General features: G+C 44.0%; 1 protein-coding gene and 1 long non-coding RNA gene across 23 annotated transcripts in view; one reads left to right on the top strand and one right to left on the bottom strand.

Annotated features, from left to right (window-relative positions):
• Positions 1-23995, top strand: part of AUH (AU RNA binding methylglutaconyl-CoA hydratase) — a 397505-nt gene that overhangs the window by 142387 nt on the left and 231123 nt on the right. For 2 of the 22 annotated variants that reach the window (XR_004621635.1, XR_004621634.1), the window contains exon 7: positions 17050-17101. The exons of 18 other annotated variants lie outside the window; for them this stretch is intronic. Coding sequence is in view for 1 of the 4 variants with exons in the window: in XM_034646770.1 (XP_034502661.1) it covers positions 22677-22810 (134 nt within the window). In the remaining 3 variants the exon portion in view is untranslated. Of the gene's footprint in view, positions 1-10048; positions 10195-17049; positions 17102-22676; positions 22880-23995 lie in introns of those variants that run through there. 2 more of the 22 variants (XR_004621633.1, XM_034646770.1) reach the window with 2 other exon arrangements.
• On the bottom strand, positions 15778-17755 carry LOC117796925. The gene is made up of 2 exons (XR_004621637.1): positions 17482-17755; positions 15778-15923 (listed from the first exon to the last, which is right to left on the bottom strand). It is a non-coding gene; the product is annotated as an uncharacterized LOC117796925 (long non-coding RNA).

The following is a 23995-nucleotide window of genomic DNA, read 5'->3' as shown; positions in this document are numbered from 1 at the left end:
CAGTCAAAACTAGAGGCTCTGACGGCCAGGGTCACCGAGGCAGAGGAACGCGTTAGCGAATTGGAGGATGGGTTAGTAGAAGAAAAAACGAAAATAGAAGCTGGTCTTAAAAAAATCCACGCCCACGAATGTAGATTACGGGAGATTACTGACTCTATGAAACGATCCAATGTCAGAATCATCGGCATCCCTGAAGGGGTGGAGAAAAACAGAGGTCTAGAAGAGATATTTGAACAAATTGTAGCTGAAAACTTCCCTAATCTAGCAAGGGAAACAAGCATTCGTGTCCAAGAGGCAGAGAGGACCCCATCCAAGCTCAACCAGGACAAACCTACGCCACGGCATGTCATAGTGCAATTCGCAAATATTAGATCCAAGGATACAGTATTGAAAGCGGCCAGGGCAAAGAAATTTCTCACGTACCAAGGCAAAGGTATCAGGATTACGTCAGACCTGTCTACAGAGACCTGGAATGAGAGAAAGGCTTGGGGGGGCATTTTTAAAGCTCTTTCAGAGAAAAACATGCAGCCAAGGATCCTTTATCCAGCAAAGCTGTCATTCAGAATTGATGGAGAAATAAAGACGTTCCAAAATCGCCAATCATTAACCAATTTCGTAACCACGAAACCAGCCCTACAGGAGATATTAAGGGGGGCTCTATAAAGGTAAAAAGGCCCCAAGAGTGATACAGAGCAGCAAGTCACAACCGATACAAAGACTTTAAAGAGAAATGGCATCATTAAAATCATATCTGTCAATAATCTCTATCAATCTAAATGGCTTAAACTCTCCCATAAAACGCCACAGGGTTGCAGATTGGATAAAAAGACATGACCCATCCATTTGCTGTCTACAAGAGACTCATTTTGAACCCAAAGATGCATTCAGACTTAGAGTAAGGGGATGGAGTACCATCTTCCACGCAAATGGACCTCAAAAGAAAGCTGGAGTAGCAATTCTCATATCAGATAGACTGGATTTTAAACTAGAGGCCATAGAGAGAGATACAGAAGGGCACTATATTATTCTTAAAGGAAGTATTCAACAAGTGGATATGACAATTATTAATATATATGCCCCCAACAGGGGAGCAGCAAGATACACAAGCCAACTCTTAACCAAAATAAAGAGACATATAGATAAGAACACAGTAATAGTAGGGGACCTCAACACCCCACTATCAGAAATAGACAGAACACCCTGGCAAAAACTAAGCAAAGAATCAAAGGCTTTGAATGCCATACTCGACGAGTTGGACCTCATAGATATATATAGAACACTACACCCCAGAACCAAAGAATACTCATTCTATTCAAATGCCCATGGAACATTCTCAAGAATAGATCATGCTCTGGGACACAAAACAGGTCTCAGCCAATACCAAAAGATTGAAATTATCCCCTGCATATTCTCAGACCACAACGCTCTGAAATTGGAACTCAACCACAAGGAAAAACCTGGAAGAAACTCAAACACTTGGAGGCTAAGAACCATCCTGCTCAAGAATGACTCGATAAACCAGGAAATCAAAAAACAAATTAAACAATTTATGGAGACCAACGAGAATGAATACACAACGGTCCAAAACCTATGGGATACTGCAAAGGCAGTCCTAAGGGGGAAATACATAGCCATCCAAGCCTCACTCAAAAGAATAGAAAAATCTAAAATGCAGTTTCTATATTCTCACCTCAAGAAACTGGAACAGCAACAGAGGGACAGGCCTAACCCACTGACAAGGAAGGAGTTGACCAAGATTAGAGCAGAAATCAATGAATTAGAGACCAGAACCACAGTAGAGCAGATCAACAGGACTAGAAGCTGGTTCTTTGAGAGAATCCATAAAATTGATAGACCACTGGCAAAACTTGTCCAAAAACAAAGAGAAAGGACTGAGATTATTAAAATTATGACTGAAAAGGGAGAGGTCACGACCAGCACCATTGAAATTGCAAGGATTATTAGAAACTTTTATCAACAGCTATATGCCAAAAAACTAAACAATCTGGAAGAGATGGAGGCCTTCCTGGAAACCTATAAACTACCAAGACTGAAACAGGAAGAAATAGATTTCTTAAATAGGCCAATTAACTATGAAGAAATTGAGTCAGTGATAAACAACCTTCCAAATAATAAAACTCCAGGCCCAGACGGTTTTCCTGGGGAATTCTACCAAACATTCAAAGAAGAAATAATACCTATTCTCCTAAAGCTATTTCAAAAAATAGAAACAGAAGGAAAGCTACCAAACTCATTCTATGAGGCTAATATTACCTTGATCCCCAAACCAGGCAAAGACCCCCTCAAAAAGGAGAATTACAGACCGATTTCTCTAATGAATATGGATGCCAAAATCCTCAACAAGATCCTTGCTAATAGAATCCAACAGTACATTAAAAGGATTATCCATCATGACCAAGTGGGATTCATACCTGGGATGCAAGCATGGTTCAACACTCGCAAATCAATCAATGTGATACATCATATCAACAAGAAAAGACTCAAGAACCATATGATCCTCTCAATTGATGCAGAAAAAGCATTTGACAAAATACAGCATCCTTTCCTGATTAAAACCCTTCAGAGTGTAGGAATAGAGGGTACATTTCTCAATCTCATAAAAGCCATCTATGAAAAGCCTACTGCAAGCATTATTCTCAATGGGGAAAAGCTGGAAGCCTTTCCCTTAAGATCAGGAACAGGACAAGGATGCCCACTCTCGCCACTATTATTCATCACAATTGAATTCTTAATAAACATTTAAAGAAGAGTTAAAACCTATTTTTCTCAAACTATTCCAACAAATTGAAGAGTAAGGAATACTTCCAGATTCATTCTATGAGTCCAGCATTACCCTGACACCAAAACCAAACAGACACTACTAAAACCAAAAATTACAGGCCAGTATCTTTGATGATAGCAAAACAAACGTAGCAATACATTAAAAGGACCATATGCCACCATCAAGTGGGATTTATCCCAGAGATGTAAGGATGGTTTAATATATGCAGAGTAATCAGCGTGATACACTCCATTAACAAAATGAAGGCTACAAGCAGTATGGTCACCTCAACAGATGCAGAAAAGCATTTGACCAAGTCAGCATCCATTTATGGTAAACACACAGCAAACTAAATATAAAGGAAAGGTACTTCAGCATAATAAAGGCCACGCATGGCAGGCCCACAGCTAACATACTCAGTGTTAAAAAGCTGAAAGGTTTTTCTCTAATATTAGAAACCACACAAGAATTCCTACTCTTGCCACTTTTATTCAACATAGTACTAGAAGTCCAAGCCACAGCAGTCAGACAAGAAAAATAAAAAGCATCCAAATTGGTAAGAAGAGGTCAAACTGTCACTATTTACAGGTGACATGATAGTATATGTAGAAAACCCTAAAGACTCCACCGAGATGCTAGAGCTGCTATTGCAACTAGTGGATGAATTTAGTGACGCTGCAGCATGCAGAACTAATACATAGACATCTGTTGCAAATATGTACACACCAGTATAAAGAAAAATCAAGAAAACAAGTCCAGTTACAATTGCATCAAAAAGAATAAAATACCTGGGAATAAATTTATACGGGTGAAAGACCTGTACTCTGAAAACTCTAAGACATTGATGAAAGAAATTGAAAATGATACAAATAAATGGAAAAATACACCATGTTTGTGGATTGGAAGAATTGATACTGTTAAGATCTCCATACTGCCCAATGCAGCCTACAGATTTAATGCAATCCCTATTAAAATACCAACAGCATTTTTCACAGAACAAGAATAAATAGTCCTAACATTTGTATGAGACCAGAAAAGACCCTGAATTGCCACAGCAATTTTGAGAAAGAAGAACAGAGCTGGGGACATCACACCCCCTGATTTCAAGATACATGACAAAGCTACAGTAATCAAAACAGAATGGTACAGGCACAAAACCAAATGCATAGTCAGTGGAACTTAATAAAGACCTCAGAACAAACCCACACTTATATAGTCAATTAATCTATGACAAAGAGGACAGGTAATCTATGACAATATACAATGAGGAGAAGACAGTCTTTACAACAAATGATGTTGGGAAAACTGGATAGCTACACGCAAAAGAATGAAACTGGACCTCTTTTTTACACCATACACAAAAATAAGCTCAAAGCGGAGGAGCTTAAATGTACAACCTGAAATTCTAAAACTCATGAAAGGAAACGCAGGCTCTAAGCTCTTGGATATCAGTCTTGGCAATATGTTTTTGGATCTTTCTCCTCAGACATGGGGGACAAAAGCAAAAATAAACTATTGGCACTACATCAAAATAAAAAGTTTTGCATAGTGAAGGAAACCATCAACAAAAGGAAAAGGCAACCAACCTACCGAATGGAAGAAGATATTTACAAATGATACATCCTCTAAGGGGTGAATAGCCGAAATATGTAAAGAACTCATACAACTCAACAGGAAAACAACAAGCAACCCAATTAAAAAACGGGCAGCAGACTTGAGTAGACATTTTTCCCCCAAAGATTTTATGTAAATATGTATGTATTTGGAGGGGGGAGCGCCTGAGTGGAGGGAGGCAGAGGGTGAAGGATAGAAACTCAGGCTGACTCCGAGCTGAGTGTGGAGCCATTAGCCATTATGGGGCTCGATCTCATGACCCAGAGATCATGACCTGAGCCGAAATCAAGAGTTGGGTACGCCACCCAGGCACCCCAAGTAGATATTTTTGTTAAGTAGACATGCATACAGATAGGCAGTCTACACGTGAAAAGGTGCTCAACATCACTCACCATCAGGGAAATGCACAGTGAGATATCACCTCACACCTGTCACAGTGGTTAAGTATCAAAAAGACAGGATATAACAAGTGTTGGCAAGGATGTGGAGAAAAAGAAACCCTCCTGCAGTGCTGGTGGGGATATAAGTTGGTACAGCCAGGATTGAAAATGGTATGGAGGTTCATCAAAAAATTAAAAATAAAAATACCATATGATCTAGCAGTCCCACTCCTGGGTATTCAGAGAAAATGAAAACACTAATTTGAAAAGACATCTGCACCCCCATGTTTATTGTAGCGTTATTTCCAATAGCCGGGATAGGGAAGCAACTCAAGTGTCCCATAAGGAGATCAGTGGATAAAGATGTCACGCGTGCGCACACACAGGAATATTACTTAGCCATAAAAAGGAATGAGGTCTTGTCATCTGTGGCAACACAAGAGGACCTGGAGAGTACTGTTCTACTAAGTGATAAAAGAGAGGGACACGTGCCTTTTATTTAGATGTTGAATCTAAGACACAAAACAAATGAACAAACAAAACAGAAACAGACTCCTAGAGACAGAGAACAAACCAGTGTTCCCGGAGCGGGGAGGTGGGAGGAGGGGTGAAATAGCTGAAGGGGATTTAGATGTATAAACTTCCAGTTATAAAATAAGTAAGCCGTGGGATGTTAAGTGCAGCACAGAGAAAACAGTCGATAATATTATAATAATTATGTATGGTAATGAATGGTTGCTAGACCTGTCGTGACTATTTCATAATGTGTATAAATGTTGAGTCACGATGTTGTATACCTGAAAGTTACATAATATTGCCTGTCAGCGACTTCAGTAAAGAAAAAATAATAAAGGGGGAAAAAGGAAAAAAGCAGCTGTGTGAGACTGCGGCTGCAGACAAGCAAGCTTATTTCTGAAATGCTGCTTTGGGCCATTGTAGCATAGGTGTCCGCCAGGTGCCCTGCAGCTGAAGGCCAGTGTGTTAGTGAAGACCTCCCCGTGGGAGTGGAGGGAGCAGGCTTACAGTCAGAAGTAATAGACCCAGGGAGCAGGAGGGCTTGGTGATACAGAGAGGGTAAAAACAGTATGGTGACCCAAGGTCTGGGATCCTGGTAGAAATAGAGGGATTCCTTTTAAACTGGAGAGGGGGTGCTCCCTGTTTCTGATACCAGCGGTGTGGGCAGATGAGGGAGGGCGCAGGAAGTAGCCCCCGTGCAGATGGAGAAGCTGGGAAGGGAGGTGCTGCCTGAGTGCAGATGTCTGCGAGGGAGGGAGAGGACGAGACAGACCCTGCAGAGCCTTTGTGACTGGAGAGGAGAGAGATGCCTTTTAGAGACAGTGCAGGCGCGGTGCCACATGGGTCCACCTGTGGGCATTGCAGGAGAGTTCCCTTGACCAGGGTTGTGCCCTGGCACCTGGGCAGAACTCTGGGTGACATCATTCCATAGACCTCGAGATTGCCTGCAGCCATGTGGTGCTGTCCCGCTGCAGAATCCGAGAGGGGACAAGGGCAGTTTTGTGCATGGTTGAGGGTTGCCAATTGCATGCCGTGAACAGTGAAGGGAATGGCAGGATTAAGGAGGGGATTTAAGATTACTCCGAGCCTGAACACGGCAGAAGACTTCCAGTAACAGGAAGACTAGGGTGCAGAGGAGGGAAGCGAAGATGAGGGGCTGAGGGTTGGGGAGGGGCGGGCAGGAGGAGCCAGGGGGTGGAGATTTGGGCCAACCCAGCCAGAGCAGGGCCTGGGCGTCTCCTCTGAGGATTCGGGGAGGCAGTTGCTGGTGTGGACAGTGAGGGACCCAGACTCCTCCCAGCCTTCAGTTTTGCCATCCTCATGGTGAGGCTTTCCACCCACAGCCTGTGGGCTTACGTTCCATAAGGAGCAGCCATTTTTATTGCTAAGTGGTCGTCCTCTGTTTGCTTAGCTTCTCACCTACTCCTGTGCACGGAGTACCTTCTTTTGCAAGTATTGTGCCTTTAGCATGATGTCTTTGCCTTGTTTCTTTTATGAGATGCTGTTTCTACTTCATGTATTAGTTCTGTGGTAGTGCTATTTTGGTCCTTAGTGGTTTCTTAGCTTTGCAGTCTTCTTCATGTTTCAGTTTTGATTTATCATCGCCTCTTTGCATCTCATGTATTGATTTCGTGTCCTCTCCGAATTATGGGAACTTTCCATTAGTTCTTGCACTGGGCTTTCCTTCAGTGAAGAACGGTGTGTCTGGAATGCGTGTGCCTTTGCTTTCCTCTGCGGGTGGCTGCTGTGGTCACCTGGAGGAGCGGGGAGACTGGTGGGTTTTCTAGAACTCCCATGCCGGGTGTCTTTCATTGCCCACGTGCTTTTTTAACATGAGCCTCTATCGGGATTGTTGTTCTGCTATACAGTTGGTTAAGTGTCTGCCTTCGGCTCAGGTCATGATGAACTTCGGGTTGAGGGCTGAGTGCTCCTGTGTTCCTGTCACCTGAGAGACTGGGAGAAGGGGAGCAGGGCAGCAGGATTCACCCCCCAGGCGCCGGAGGCAGACCTTTGTGCAGCTGTGTGGAAGCTCTTCCCCTGGCTGCCTCTGCCTAATCTGGGCAACACCTGTTACACAGGATACACCTGTTCATCACTGTTTATCACTGCGTCCCCAGCTAGGGACAGGGGCCAAGACTCTGAGGACAGCAGGCTCTGCACCCATCCCCATCTCCAGCCCCTGTATCACTGTTGGCAGCATGAGAAGGAAAGGCTCAGTGAAATCTAGGTGTGCAGGAGTGCACGTGTGCATGTGTGTGTGTTTGTGTGTGTGTATGTGTTCGAGGGGGCAGGGCTGGGGATCCCTGGTGGAATGAGAGGATGGCAGGAGGAGCAGCCAGCTGGGTTTGCGTGCTGTCCCTGTGCCTGGCTGGCCCTGACTTGGGGCCTCTGTTTGCCTGTCTGCATGAAGAGCACTCATGGTTCTGCCTTATAAGGGGGTTGGGAGGAGTAGATGGGCTCATACCTGTAAGTCATGTGGGGCCCATTTGGTGCTCTCAGCAGGTATTTGCTCCCCGCAGTTGCTCATTTGGCACTTCTCCCACTCACCTTATCCTTGACCTCTCTGATCTTGCTTTCTTTATGTTCACTTTTGCCTTCCCTTTTACTAAATCTTGCTGATCGTTGAAGGTCATTAGTGGTTAGGTAGTCATGATCATTTCTGCCTTCTTCGTCCACATTTGCTCTCATCAGATAAAAGCCAAAATGGTATCTGACCACTCTGTGGGACAGCCATGAGAAGAGAGGCCTTTCTCTCTCTCAGAAAGCGTTTTGATTCTTAGATTTGTCGTGGGGCTGCCTTTACACCCTTTGTCCTCACCTAGGAGATGGGTTGTGGTGGCACCGACAAAGGTCTTGCCCGTGCACTGGCTTTGCTGCACGTGACCCGTCCTTGAAATCTGTCGTGTGTGTTCCTGGCCTGCTTTTCAATGATTATGCCATAAGATTGTGGCACTTCTTGCCTTTTATTTCCTCCCCCCACATCGAGTTTTCAACTAATTTTTGTTGCTTTTTTAAAGAAAGAGTCTAGGAATTAGCGGTGAGCTGAGTATCTGTTCTAGGAAAATCTGCAGTATATATTTTAAATTTGTAATCAATGCATATTATGTTGCCAGTGTTTAAAGAGTTTTCCATTTCAAATACTGACAGTATAGCTAAATTTTAATATTTTCATCTCAAACTTAGTTTTTCAAAGGAACATCTTTGTCAATCCATTATTGACATAAGCCATATTTTTTTTAAAAGATTTTATTTATTTATTTGAGAGAGAGAGAGAGAGACAGCCAGCAAGAGAGGGAACACAGGCAGGGGGAGTGGGAGAGGAAGAAACAGGCTCCCAGCAGAGGAGCCTGATGTGGGGCTCGATCCCATAACACCGGGATCACGCCCTGAGCCGAAGGCAGACGCTTAACCACTGAGCCACCCAGGTGCCCCTTGACATAAGCCATATCTTTGCACAACAATGGTAAAAGAACTGTCACTGTTTTCACTAGGATGGCAGTAATTAATAGCTGTTGTGTCTAAAAGTTCCTGTCAGATGTTCTCCTAGAACAGGGAGAAGACAGGGATTGTCTCTCTGGAGCCTCCCGTGTGTCGTGTGTAGTCAGCAGGACTCTGGGAGAGGGTAAACGGGAGCAGCTAGCCTGTCTTCTCCGGGGCCTTTGCCCACATCCTCAGCACCATATACCAGAAGCTAGCTGTGAGATTTGGGGGAAAAGGGAAAGAGTGTCAGCAGTTAACCAAGTTAATGTCACATATATTTTATGTCCATCTGTGCCTTAATGTAGTTTGAAATAGAAACTCTAATAAATATGTAAAACCATCTTTCGGGGTGTCTGGGTTGCTCAGTTGGTTAAACGTCTGCCTTCGGCTCAGGTCATGATCCCAGGGTCCTGGGATTAAGTCCTAGATCGGACTCTGTGCTCAGTGGTACGTCTGCTTCTCCCTCTGCTGCCCCCCCGCCCCGCACATGCTCTCTTTCTCTCTCAAATAAATAAAATCTTACAAAAAAATTAAAACCATCTTTATTAAACTTGCATCTGAAGTTTCCTTGCATTTATGAGCAAGCTGAGTAACTAGGAGCAAAATTAGTAGCTAGGAAGTCTGGAGGTACAGTGTTTGGGCTTTTCTGCGAACATTTTATTGTGACAGCTTTGTCATTTTAAGTGATACCCTGTTAATACTATACAATGAACATTTGAAAAATACATATCAGATAATTATTATAAATTAGGCAGGTGAACATGAAAAAGTAAAAGCTGTGGGAGAACCCGTGTGTTGTTATGATGAGTTGTGGAAGTTGCTGGTTCAGGAAGGGATTTTAGTTGATGCATAGTTATGGGTTTGTTTTATTTTGTTTTGGGTGTAGGGAGAAGGTCACTTGTTTTCCACAGGTTTTCTGTCTTGCAGTGGGAGTTAGAGTTGTGAAAAACTGGGTGTTGGATGTCTCTTACAGAAGTAATTTGTTTCCAGTAAGTTAGAGTTGCTTCATCTTGCTTGGGTATGCTCTGAAGTATGGCTCATTCCCCTCTGTTAATGTGAAACAGTTGTTGACTGTTCCCCTAAATAACAAAACCTTATACTGTCATTTCACAGGCTGGTTGGCACTTCTCCCAATAAGGAATGATGCTGATTAGTTCATCTTTATAGTTTCAGCCACTGTGAAGTACCAGGCTTGTTGTATTTTGCTCATTTTGCTGTTTGTTTTCTGTTCACAATTTTTTAAAAAGTAAGTAAAAACATGGGCTGTTCCACACAGGAGACCTCAGAAAGTGCCAGAGTGAAGAGCCGGCCGCTCTGGCCCTGCACCCTGCTCGTGGGATTTGTGCCTGGTGCTCAGCCCCAGCACTTCTGTGCCTCTGGCCTTTCCCTGCAGTGACGGCCCTAAGAACCATAGGATGTAGGGTGAGTTAGAGGTGGGCCTGCGTCCGGATCACGGACTTGGAGGGGGAAGATGCAAGGTCAGAATGGGAGGCACGCACGAGCGCCCTCTGTCGGGTGGGCCTTGCGCTGAAGTACATTTCTCCGCAGCAGCACATTGCTGGGGGGGATCCACCACTGTGTGCTCCTGTTTTGAAGCCCTACTACTGATAATTCACTTTTCCTTTGTTCCGATTATCCAGTTACATTCCTGCGTCAGCTCCCACGAAGACCTTGCTCTATCAAAGGGTACCATTTGAGGAGCCATGCCTCTTCTGTCTTCTAGAGGGAGGTGGTTTGCCGTTAGGAGAGGGGGTGGGCCTCAGAGTCAGACTCCCCTCGTTCATCCACTGCTTTACCTAGTGGGCACAGGGGACGTCTCTGAGCCTTCCATCCTCTGATTTGTTAAATGACGATGGTAGTAGCAGCCCCATAGGATTCTTAGAAAAATTAGAAGAAATAAGGTGTTAAATGACACAGTACATAATAAGTTCTCAGTAAATGGTGGTTATTTATTAATAATGGTTCCTCTGTGCCAGAATCTTTAGATTTTTATCATGTGACCTGCTTTTGAAAATAAAGAAAACCAAAGTATTCAGATTTTCATGTCCACTCCATCATTTAGTCATTTTGTCAAATAATTGTGTATATTGTTCCATTTATCAGTAATATCCTCTAGTGTCTGTGCTTACCCAGATGTTTTATGATATCCAGAGAGAAAACACGTGCATATTGAGGATTTTATGCCTATGTCTTTAGCCCCTTCTTGGACCCCTCATTTAATGAAGGGGTCAGGTCCAGTTTTTATGAAGCACCGGTAGGAGGGTCCATTCTTTGTTGATAACAGTTGAATTAGTACATTGTAGAAAGACTGGAAGCGTCACCGGAGTGTGGGTGTCACTTACTCTACTTCTGATTATAGTTGGCAAAGACTGTGTTTGTTACGGGATGAGCTTTGTAGAAGGAACGTCTTCCGTATTATACTCTCCCCATCTTCCCTCCTCTGTTACTTTTTAAAGATAATAGTTAACATGTTCTGTTTGTCACCTCCTTCATTTTGTAAGACTGGTGGATGATTTTGAAGTTTTGGAAAATACTGTGTGAATATGCCCTGGAAAAACTGCTTTTGGCAAAGGACAGATGGGCAGAAGAAGGGGTGGCTTTTACATCGGGGCTGTCCACTCAGACCTCGTCCTGTGCTTGGCAACCTCTAAATGTCCACACCATGTGGGGCTCCTTCCCTCTTGAGGCCTGGGCCTATAGAAACTGCCAAAAGAATGTGGCAGGCAACACAGGAAAGCACCTCCGAGGTCCATCTTGCGCATCTCCTCTCTTGACTCGCTCATCCTGGGGGAGCCACGTGCCTGGTCAAGATGCAGCCCTGTGGAGTGGCTGCTGGAGGGGATGCAGAGGCAAGCAGGCGAGAGGCAGCCTGGGCACACAGAGCTGTGGCTTCCACGTGGTGCCTGGATTCCTGACCCGCAGAAACTGTGAAAGAGTAACTGCTTTAAGCCACTGAGTTTTGAGGTAACTCGCAGCACACACTAAATGACTGCTGTGGTACTTACTGAAATCCTTGGAGCTGATGAAACCATTTCTTCCTGACGCACAGACTGCGTGCTTCATGCTCTGCCATGCTTGCCGGTCATTTGGCTTAGGGAGTAGTATTCTCTAAGTGTTTGTTTCCAGTGTTTCTGAGATTTTTTTAAGTATAAAATCTCAAAAAGAGGTGGAATTTACTGATATCTATAGATATCAAACTATTAAATTATTTCAGGAATTATATGACTTACAGGGGGTAAACATGACATATTTTTAGTAAATATCACTATATTAAAGAAAATTAATCAAGAAGTTTCTTTAAGGCTGTCGTGTATATACATACGTGCATTCGTACTCACTTGACAACCATAATTGTGTATATATAAGTCATCTCAAAAAGGAGGGGAAATGCAGCCTAGTCATAGACTTTAAACCAGTTACATTTATCACATATATAAAATATATTATCCATATAATTAATTAGGGGTCAAAATGGAAAAGAGGTAACAGCAGTTGTAGTGTCATATTATGGCATAAAATTGTCACCGTAGGTAGGAAATTTCTGCTACTGCAGCAGTAATAATTTGTTTGATAAATGTGTACCACTAGACGGACGTCAGGTTACAGAAGGGCCCATTGGATCACTTCTTTCCAGGAGCTTTATTTTCTCTGAACAATTACTGTTTGACTCCAAGCAGACTTGGGATAGGTTTATGCCGTCGGCTGTTAGCAGGGTCTTCATTCCAGTCCGGTCTGTTGACACCCACTTGTCTTGCATACGGCTCAGCTCTTGTGTAAGAGCAGGTGAATCATGTAGCTTCTGGTGTCTCCCTTCTCTGGATGCAGGCATGCCAGAGGTTAGCGAGACCGAAGAACACAACGTCTGTCGCTGGGCATGTGCTGCTTCCTCTCTCCCTTTGTGCGAGGCCCTGTCCTCCCGGCAGATGGGTGAGCCGTGGGGAGGTCATGCAGACCTTGCACCTCAGCCGTATTACTAAGGTGTTGTACATGGTAAAACGAACTGTAGATCTTATCAGAGTTTCTTTGGTTTTGCAACAGAAACAAACATTGCGACCGAAAAGGAGCTCACAGGAGGCGGAAGGGACAGGAGACTCTGACCTGCATGGTCCAGTGCTGTGGCTGCAGACCACATGTCTATTTAGATTGATTTAGATGAACTAAAGTTAAAACTTGAGCTCACTCATCATGTCTCAAGTGCAGAGGAGCGTCGTGTGATTAGTGACTCCCAAACTGGATGGTCCGGACACACAGTTTCCACCATCACAGAAAGTTCTGTCTGGCAGCACAGCATTAGCCGGGCTTGCCTAAAATCCGGTGCTTGAGTTGGTGAACCCCAGCACTTCCTTCCTTCTTCCCTTGCTCCATGCACGATTCAGGTTGTGAGAGAGATCTCTTGCCTGTTGCTTGTCTGTGCTGGGGTGGGAGAGAAGATCTAGGGGAAGTCTCCAGCAGCCCCTTGGAGCTACCCCTTGCCTCAGGGCAACACCTGAGTTCAGAGCCCCCGCAGCTGCAGAGAGTAGCAGGGGGACAGTGCAGTGCAGAATGGTGGCGGACACGGGGCGATCTGAAATGGGCAGATGTCCACCATGGCAGTCTTCACAATGGTTTTAAAAAGTAAGATTTTATCTTTCATCTGGTATATAACAGTATCTTTTTTCAAAAGTTAAAATAAATGTAACAATGCTTCAAATATTTGTTGTAAAAATGACACATAAGCATTTAAAAGAAATACTTTTTATTCTTAATGAATAAAAACCTTGGCATTGTTTTTCTCTAACAGTGAATGGGAGAATAGTGGGAGAATAGTGAAGAAAGCTTTCTAGAATGCAAATTAATGAAAACTATATCACAAAGGCTTTGATTTGTTGCCAGTCAGCTTAATTTCCTTTGGAAAAATATTTTTGATACCCAACTGTTTTTCCTCTGCCCCAATTCTGAAAAGTTTTTAGCTTTTGGTAACAATGCTCCTTTAGAATAAAACAGAGCGCAAACGGATGTATTTCTGTTAGGTTCTGCTGGGGGTTAGCTAGTTAGGTTCTTCTTCCCATTTACCCCTGTGTTATTTCTTTCTCTCTCTCTCTGCGTGTGTGTGTGTGTGTGTGTGTGTGTGTATGTGTGTGTGTGTGTTTTCTCTCACTACTTTACAACATGCTAAAAATCCTTAGGGAACAGAAAGTATTACAACACTTCAAACATTGGTCACAAATTGAAGGATAAATATTTTTATGGTTTTTGTATGATTGTGACATGATCTATCATGAGACCAGTAAACATGCCATGTTTGTTCACATAGCGCATTCCTCTTTGACCTTGCTTTTTCATTATAAAAGCAAGAGGAAGTCGGTTTTGTAAACATCTAGGCCATATCTATCAAGAAAGCTTTTGCCTAAAGCCCTCTGACAGAGTTACATAGCGATCAGTTGCAACAGGCATTATAATCCAAAACTAACATTTTCCTGCAATATTTCTTCCACCATTCAAGGAAAAAGTAATCTTAATTGGCTTTCTTTTTATGAGAGGGGATTTTAGACATATTCAAAGGTGATACTTAACTTCTAGGAGTCAGAGATCCTTTCTCTTATAGCAGCAAATACCCTTGATGTGGTAGCTACATAACTTCCAACTTGGCGGGTGTTAGAAGCATCCCCCTCTATTACGGTAGCTTCTATTTCATGAAGTTGTAAGAGAAGGGAACAGATAAAGGCTAAGAAAGAAACTTAAAAAACAAAAACAGAAAAGCTTGGCATTTTCTACTTTGTAAATATTACTAAAACATAATTTGTAATCCATGAGCTATGGTAGTTATTTATGTATTACATTATAATTGATTGTGAAATGTCAAATAAAGCTTGCTTTTTTTTTTTAAGATTTTATTTATTTATTTGACAGAAATAGAGACAGCCAGCGAAAGAGGGAACACAAGCAGGGCCAGTAGGAGAGGAAGAAGCAGGCTCATAGCGGAGGAGCCTGATGTGGGGCTCGATCCCATAACGCCAGGATCATGCCCTGAGCAGAAGGCAGACACTTAACCATTGTGCCACCCAGGCGCCCCAAATAAAGCTTGCTTTAAACTGTTTAAATAATGTAAATGTAATAAAAGGAAGGTGGCATCTGTGTTTGGTTTATTTTAGACTTTCAGTTTAGGACTTTGGTTTGGGGTAACAAGGGTGGCAGTCCCAGGTTGGGACCAGCATCTCCCCACGGTATTGGAAGCTAGCATGCCCATGAGGCCGCAGTGAATACAGAGCAGTGGGGGAGATCATTAGATAGTGTGAAAATGTTCACCTCTTGCCTTTGCTGGCAAAAACAGGCTTGCTGTGTTTAAGCCATTGCTTAGCTAGAAGTTGCTACTTTAAGTGGTATAGTCCCAGAAGAGATTATACAGGGGGAGAAAATTCTTTATGCCTTCTTAAAATAATAGATGTTAAATGGTGGAAAATTTTGAATAGGAATATAACATTTCAAATATATTTTCATTCTATCCAAATAATAGGTAAACACGAAAACATTTTGTTACGTGGTTAATACAGTTTTGCCACTTGGAGTGGCAACTGCTAATTGCCTACCTGTTTTCGTTTTCCCCTTAGTAATAAGAGCCCCGGTGCCCCGGTTTTATTCCCTATGCTGGTGGCAAAACACTTGAGCAAGGAGGTGACCTTTCCCGCCTCCCGCCACTGCATGGGACCCAGTTCCCGCCAGTGAGGTGAAAGTAGAGTTGTCATTGAGGGTTGAGCCAGTGCCTCTGCAAACACAGTGGTCCCCTGCCCTGCCTTCCGCCTGGTTTGCAAACATGATGACGAGGCTTCAGCAGCCTTTTTGGACCAGGAGATAACCTGGAGGACAGAGTGTGCAGGTCGAGAACAGCAAAGGAGGAACACAAGGAACTTGGGCTCTGACTTTTGAGGGCAGCCATTTGTGATCTTTAGACAACCTTGAGAAAACTGCCCCAAGTTTTGTGGTTGACTTCTAAGGTTTCAAGGAAGTGGTTAAATCAGAGTAATAAAATTGTAGGTCCTGCGAAAGAGGCTGTATTTACTAGGATGGACAGTGGCAAGGTTCAAGATGTGGTAGCATCACATAGCGAAGTCCTGACTGCCGAAGGACTCGCTCCCCACGCACACTTGTTGGCGGTCGTCCTCCATGCTCATCATCTGTTGGGAGAAAGGAGCCCTGAAACTCAGCACAAAATCATGGAGAGAATATACAGAATATGCATTTGAAGTCATGGCTGTTGTAAGTATGCTGGGTCGCGATACCAGCAGAAGTGTCAGATTTTTAAATGCAGCCCATGGAAAGGAACCAGGGCTCTGGAAAAGTGGCTGATTCAGTGTCTGGGGAGGAGATGTACAAGATGAGCTTGGAACATTTTGTGACCCTAGGCCACAAGAAGTTATCAAAGAGTACTGAGGTCATATCAGAAGGACTCTAGAGCCAATCCAGGTTCCTTCCCACTGGCCAAGGATGGGTTAGTTCCACCATCAGTACGGGTGAAACCTGCTGTGGATTCTAATGCACCAGATACGTTAAAGTCTCAGAGACTAGAAACTTACTTATCACCTTTGGAGGATGCTAGGAACCGCCTTGTTATTTTGAAAATCAGTTATTGAAGGAAAAGAATCAACTGTGTAAAAACTGCAGTTACGAACTCATTTTTGTGTTATTGATAGATCACAAGGAAAAGCAATAAGACGGACATCCATTGTGAGTGTTTGCCTTCTGTTACTTTTGTCTGTGGCTTTTGACAGTGGTTCAGAGCTACCTGCTTCCAGGACGTGAGTGCCAAGAGCGTGCTAGATTCGGGTGTCCGCAAGCCTGGGTACTTGCAGTTCCGTGCCTTTCCCAGCACCTGGTCGCTGACCTCCACCCTTCATCAGGTGGCAGCAGGCGCTCACTGTTCTCCCTCCTCTCACCACTGGACTTTGCATTGACTGTTTACTAGCAGTTTTAAAATTATTTATTTGTTTATTTTCATTTTATGTTTAATGTCTTGAAGAGGAAATATAATTCATACCTGATAGATCTGTTTTCTGCAACCAAACATACTCCCCCAGTGAATTCATTATGTGTTAAATAATTAGGTAATTGGTATTTAGAAATGTTAAATATTATGCAGAAATCAGGTAAACTGTTACCTGGCAGTTTAAGAGGTTTTTTTTAAGCCATTTTATTGATATTTGGGGAAATTAGTTGGAGCTTTTGGATGGACCAAGAAAGTATTACTGTTTTTCCCATTTAGAATGGTGGATTTCCAATATCCCAATATTTGCTATTCCACAGGTTTTAAAACACAGAAAGCCTGTTCGAGGAGCTGTGATAATCGGCATCTTAGGTACATAATCCCCTCCCATCCCCAGCACGCATGTGAGTTCTCTGTCTGTGATTGCACCACGTGCATCTTGTCCTCTTTCCCATCCCGCGCCGCCAGGGTTATGCCCGTGACTTGCACGCCATCACCGACCACTGCATTCTGAATTGAGATTTCCTGTGTGTCAGTCTGTCCAGTCCTTCTTGGACCTCACTGAATCATCAGGTTCGTAGACGCTTTCCCGCTCAGCACGCCCTACTCTGTCACCCAGCTTCAGTTTCATGGTCCTTCATCACAATGACTTCCTTATAAGTAACCTTACCTCCCTTCACACCAGCCTCCCAGGGGAGTCGGGAGGCTGCCATGAGTTAGTTGTCAGACAGGAAGTGCTCAGGACCACTCACCTGGTATCATTACACGGTGTCTACTCAGTCGCTGTCACCTCTTGCTGGTCCTAATATGCGTCTCTCTTCGTGTACTTTTCTAGCTCATCTGTCTTCCCGAGCCTGCGGCCAGATGGCCACCAGTTGCTGGGAAGGAGCAGAAGACCATGCTAACTGGTCTTGTGACCACAGATCTCGAATGTGTAATCCACTTTGCCTGGCAGTCCCACCACACTTCCTTTACATGTTTGCTTCCCACTCCCCAGACCGTGTTCAGGTCACCCTCCTTGGTCACCCTCCTTCACCCTCACAGGCGTTCTTGGTACTAATAACAGGAAACCCTACTTCAGGGAGCTGAAACACTAAGAAAGTGCCAAGTAATCATCACAGGAAGTTGCAAAGTAAGGCAGTGTGGGCATTGCTAAGTTCGGCAGCCCAGTGATGTCTTTGCAATGTGCCATCTTTAGTTGGGAGACTCTGCCCTTGCTGGCTTCCATCATGGTCAGGTGTGGCTATCCTTGCTCTGGGTGTTACACATGGACATGACTGTATCCTGGGAGAATACCTGTTTATTCCTGGATGCCTTGATTCCCAAGAGGACAGACTTTCCCAGAAGACCCCTGCAAGCTTCATTGGAAAAGGCTGGGGTCAGCCTTGGGGGTAGACATCCAAAAGTGGTTGCCTGCAGCTGAGCCCCACCTTCCTCCTGCATTTCTGCTACTTCCCTCACGGCACTGGGCATCTCCCAGGTCTTGCCAGTGCTCTCTGCTCCTTTCTATTCTAACCAGTCTCCCGAGGTGATCTCATGCAGGCCCTGGCTCTAAATGCCATCGGTGTGATAGCGATCGTTAATAAGCATTAGACAGCATATCCGGTCACATTCTTGACCGCTCCACTTGTGTACGTCAAAGACTTACACTTAACAGGGCCTGAGCATACCCCACCGCTTCCTGTCTCCCTGGTGTCACTGAGTTCTCCTGTGCTCCAGTCAGAAAACCAGGTTATAGATTGATTTCCCTTTCTCCCCATGTCTTTTTCATTAGTTTTGGATGCTTACACCAAATTCCCCTGCCCCACCCCTCTATGCTGTCCTTGTTCCATCCGAGCCGCCATCATATGGCACTTGGAGGACACCAATAGCCTCCTGCTGGGCACCCTGCTTTGGTCGTGCCCCTGTAATCTGTTCTCTGCCAAGCTTAAAAAACATCTCTTAAAATGCAAATCAGATTATGTCACCTTCTGCTCAGAGCCCTCCGTCATGTTTGCATCATCCATAGAGTAAGATGTAAACCTGTACTGCGTGTGTATGATCTGAACGCTGCCTATCCAACCCCGTTCCTTGCACTCCTGTCACATTCCTCCCCTTGTGTTCCTACAGTGGCCTCCTACCTCTTCCTCGAATGTGCTGAGCCTGGCTGTACCGTAGGGCCTTCACGTGGCTGGTGTCATCACTGGGTGTCCTCCCTGATCTTTGTGTGGCCGCCTTGTTAGCTTTCAGACACGGATTTCACTTTTATCCAACAGGCGCTCCCTAGCCACTCAATCTAAATTAGACATCTTGTGCTTATCTCACAAGCTGCTCCCCTGCCCTCATTAAATTCTCTCCATGACACTTGTTCTGTCTTGTCCCTGCGCTTGTTTATTGCCCCTTTTCTTTCCTCTCTGCTTCTAAGATGTAAGCTTTTTAAGGTTGGGAATCTGTCTGGTTCACCACTGTTTGTTCAGCACCTGGGACAGCATCTGGCACATAGTAGGTCACTAAAGCAATACATTTGAGATTGAACAATGGATCTTATTTGCAAAAAATACAACAGATAAACTCCCATTTGGCTTCCCCTATTTTTGAGAAAGAGGAAAACAAAACTACTAGTTACGTTATTGTGTCCTTCATGACTTGGGAAACATATGATAGAAATTGACTCTGGCTATCCTAAAAGAAAAGGACGCTTATTGTAAGGTTCCCAGAATCAGTAGATGACTAGAGAACAAGGCTTAGAACACAAACCAGAACGTAAAAGCCCTGGAATCAGGTAGCCCACACTGATTGGCAGAGTGTGGCAGGGATCAGAGTATAAGCACAAGGGTTATCAGGTCTGCCCCTCACTGCCCCTGCGTTGCCTGTAAGTCCACGAAGTCTTCATATCACAAGACCGCCCATTCAGAACGCCTGGTGCTGAGAAATCACATCCTCTGGACCAGACCCCACTTGGATGCCTGCCCAGCTGTGCTAGGACAGAGAGAAGGAAGGTCTGGCCCCCTAGCCTCCATTGGAGGGATTTTCTACTGTCCCAGGCTGCATACCAGTAGGGGGTCTCCAAAAGCAAGGATTTGAATGGGGCAGCCAAAACATGGCAGATGTTGAAAGCATTTGGGAACTTGTTTTGAAATTTCTTTCCAAGCCTGTTGGAGCCCTACCACAAGTAGTGTGAATGTACCTACCTTCTCCGTCTTAGCTCATCATGACCATACCCTTGTCCTCAAGCCCATATCTTCACTACAGAAGGGTGATCCCACACCACTCCTTTCAGAGGATGCCCTCAGATGCTCAGTGGCTTCCTGTCACCCTCAGAGTAAGCCCTGGGGCCCTCCAGGGGCACTGGGTCTGGCTCTTCTCCTCTTGGGCTGTCTTTGCTGCCACTTGCATATCCCGACTCTGTGCTCTAGCTGTCTGGTCTCCCTGTGCTCCTCTGTGGGTCAGACATGGTCTCCAGAAGACCTCTGCGCTGGTGCACTCCCCACTTCCTCCTGGTCTTGGCTCCAGGGTCCTCTCCTCAGGGCCCCTCCCCGGCCATGCTAAGCTGTGCATCTCACACCCCAACACTCTACCGTTCTACTGTTTGACAGGATGAATTTGCTTGCTGTGGGCTTCCCAACAATAGTGTAAGATCCAGAAGGCAGGGGCTTTGTTTATTTCACAGCTGTTACCTATGTGCCCAGGGCAGGAAGTTACAATAAGTACTTGTTGAATGAGTGAACACATGTGTGGTCATCTTGGAAATTACACTATTATAGGTGTCATATTACCTATACCTTGCAGAATATTTTAGAAATACAGCAAGGCTGTATGAATGAAAAAAATGAAAGAAAAATAGCTATCATCTGACTCACAGAGACAGCTTTCTGGGCTGTTTGGTATGTGTATATGCCTGTGTACAGTATTACGTACTGATAATAGATACAACACCTTTTATTTTCTAAAATAAGCCATCAGTTCATTTCATAAGTTGCTCTTTGTACTTTCTTACCACATAGTAGATAAGAATCAGGCAGAAGTAAGTTTGAACCCTGTTTCTGCAACCTAGCTTTAAGTGATTAAAGCTCTCCGAGCCTTAGAGCAGGACGTGAGCAGGAGTCAGGGGTCGGTGTTGGGACGGACGGTGCTGGAGGTTCTGAGTAGAGGCTCGTAGAGCTCCGTGAGCTTGGATGTGTCACGACTGCTGTCAGGGTGGAGCGGTTGTAGTTCCACTGGGGACAGCCTTCTGTTCAGTCCCATGTTTAATCACGTCAGTTCCCGAGACTGGGTCTAGAGGTGCATTTTACAATCCTAAACTCAAATCCTATGGGAAGTGAGCTGGTTGTGGGATCTAGTCGATGAACCTGGTGTAAGAAAAGCAGCTGACCACTGCGACATGGCGTCTTTGTTTTGACCTACCGCTAAACTGGTATTGGAATTTAATATTCAGAAATTAATGAAAGGTGAATTGAAATAAATTCTCTCCAGTATTTCTCTTTGCACTTGGAACTGAAAATCTGATGCCTTTGCCCTCGTGGCAGGTCTCTGCCACACATCTTGTCTCTCTGGTTGCGGGGTCCGGTGCTGTGCTGAGCCTTGACTCCCCTAAGGTGCACTCATGTTTTGTTTAATTTTGTAATTAGAAAGTAGTTCACAAACAGAAGCACTTCCAAACTGGAGTAGAATGTTGACATAAAAATATTTTCTATTTAGGGTGACCATGTGCTACAGGTAGAAATCTGAGATGGCTCATCGATTGTGTGTGGTTTTTGTATCATAACGCCCTGTGGCTCAGTAACTTCCATTCTGATGGCTCTTGTTCACACTACCAGTGTTAACTGAGCCAGGCAAACCGAACAGGGCACATCCTTTTCATAAAGTTGGAAATGACAAAGTTTATTAGCCGAGGGAGTAGTGGGCAGTCACTTCTAGTTCTGCCATCGGTCTTTGATTTCTGCAGACTGATTGCAGCAGGGGAAAATGGGCCAGATAATTTCTCACCAAACAGGTTTCCTAAAGATAAGATTTCAATAGGAAAGAGTGAATTAAATAATATATTTGTGTGACTATTTAAGACTGCCCCTTTCAACAAACAGCGTTGGGAAAACTGACTTCCACATGCAGGAGAATGAAATTGGATCCTTACCTTACACCATAGATAAAAATTAGCTCAAAATGGATCAAAGACCTTAATGTAAGGGTTGAAACTACAAAGACTTAGAAGAAAACAGTAGAAAAACTTTATGACATTGGATTTGGCAATGATTTCTTGGATATGACACCAAAAGCACAGGCAACATAAGAAAAAAAATGGATTTCATCAAAATGAAAAACTTTCATGCTTCAGAGGACACTCAGCAGAGTGAAAAGGCAGTCCACGGAATGAGAGGGTTTGCAAATCGTGTATCTGATCAGCGATTATTATCTGGAATATATGCAGAACCCTTACAACTCAATGCCAAAAAGCAACCCAATTAAAAAATGGGCAGAGGACTTAAATAGATGTTTCTCTGGAGAAGATACACAAATGGCCAATAAGCAAATGAAAAGAAGTTCAGCATGACTAGTTGTCAGGGAAATAAAAACCACAGTGAGATACCACTTCACACCCATTAGGATGGTTGCCATCAAATCTTCCTCCCCCACCCCACCAAAATAAAACATCTCTGAGAAGAGCACATGTTCGTGAGAATGTGGAGAAACTGGAATCCTTGTGCCCTGTTGATAAGAATGTAAAATGGTACAGCTAGTAGGAAAAAGTATGGCTATTTCTCAAAAAAAAAAAAAAAAAAACCACAACAGATTTTCTGTATGACCTAACAACTGCACCTCTGGGTATCTACCCAAAAGAACAGAAAGCAGGGTCTCAAAGAGATACTTGTACACACATGTGCATGGCAGTATTTCTAATAGCTGAAAGATGGGAGCCACCCAAGGGACCATCCCCAGGTCAGTGACTAGATGAAACTCGGTCTTCATACAGTGGAAGAATGTTATCCAGCCTTACGAAGGAAGGAAATGCTGACGCCCTACAGTAGGATGAACCTGGAGGATAAGATGCCTCGTGCAGTAAACCACACACAAAAGGACGAGTACCGTATGGCCCACTTAACGTGAGGTTCCTAGGTGGATGGCTTGTGATGTCAGCCCACAGGCCGAGTCTTCAGTGTTAGCTGGTGAGCCAAGGTGAGAATTTTCCTAGATCCTCTGATGTGTTGTTTTCCAACAAAAACAGAAAGCTCTCTTCAGCAGCCCTCACTTCGGTCCTGTCCTCCAGTAGACCACTCTGGTACGCATCCATTTCACCAAGCGGGGCTTGACTTAGATGCTGATCAGCTCAGGGAGTGGATGTGTTTCATGGTCTTTGTTTCATCGCTGTTGCTTTCTGTAGTTTCTACAAAATCCTCATTCCTGGAGGACAATGCTGAGGATGAAATGATGGGATGAATGGGCGTGAGCTGTACGGACCTGCAATACTTCATGGTTCCAGTTGAGTAGAAAGTCTGACGCTAACAAGGATCGTTGAGGGTCACATTTGCTAATTTTGGCCAATCTACATCAAACTTTTCACGGAACACAAAAGAGAATCATTTCCTAATGTTGTGCTAATCATGAATACCATCTCCCTGAGTTCTTCCATCTCATGAAAATTCTCATCAGCTCCAGGAGGAAATAGAGCTCTCTGGGTTGTATTTATATCTCTGTCCTAATCAGCTGCCATTGGGAACACCATAAATAACTTGTCTTTTCCCCTGTATCTCGTCCCACAAGTTCTCAGACCTGTCTTTACTACACTGAGCAACATTACTGTTTATAGTTTGATTTAAATTTGTCAGTGCTTCATTTTTTTTTCAGACACACGTTTTCTGCCAAATCAAGTAAAACACTTACAAATTCACCACCTCTCACTGCTTGGGCACTTAATAAACTGTATTTTGCAGAAGCAGTGCTCATTGATGTTCAAACCCAGTCCCTATTGAAAATAGCAGTCCTTTCCAATTCATTGAGGTTTGCGTGTGTCTGTTTGTTTTTTCAGATCACCCCCATTTCCTAAATAACTGCTCGTGGTTCTTAACATAGTTGCTTAATAATAGCATCTTAAGCTGTGTTCCTCTAATGCAGGCGTGCTTCATGTGTTGAAAATGTAGGGATATACTTCATTACTGAAGGGAAATATGCTTTCTGGAACTTGTGATCTTTATTTTTCACTTTGCCACTTTGGATTGAGACGTGGATAAGAGAAGATTTTGCTTTCCTTTTCAAGTTGTTGAACAGAAAGCAGAGCTTGTCCATCTCAAGCCC

Source organism: Ailuropoda melanoleuca, chromosome 17 (genome assembly GCF_002007445.2).
Source record: "Ailuropoda melanoleuca isolate Jingjing chromosome 17, ASM200744v2, whole genome shotgun sequence".
In the NCBI taxonomy this organism is placed as follows: domain Eukaryota; kingdom Metazoa; phylum Chordata; class Mammalia; order Carnivora; family Ursidae; genus Ailuropoda; species Ailuropoda melanoleuca.
This window is presented reverse-complemented; position numbering and strand designations above follow the sequence as displayed.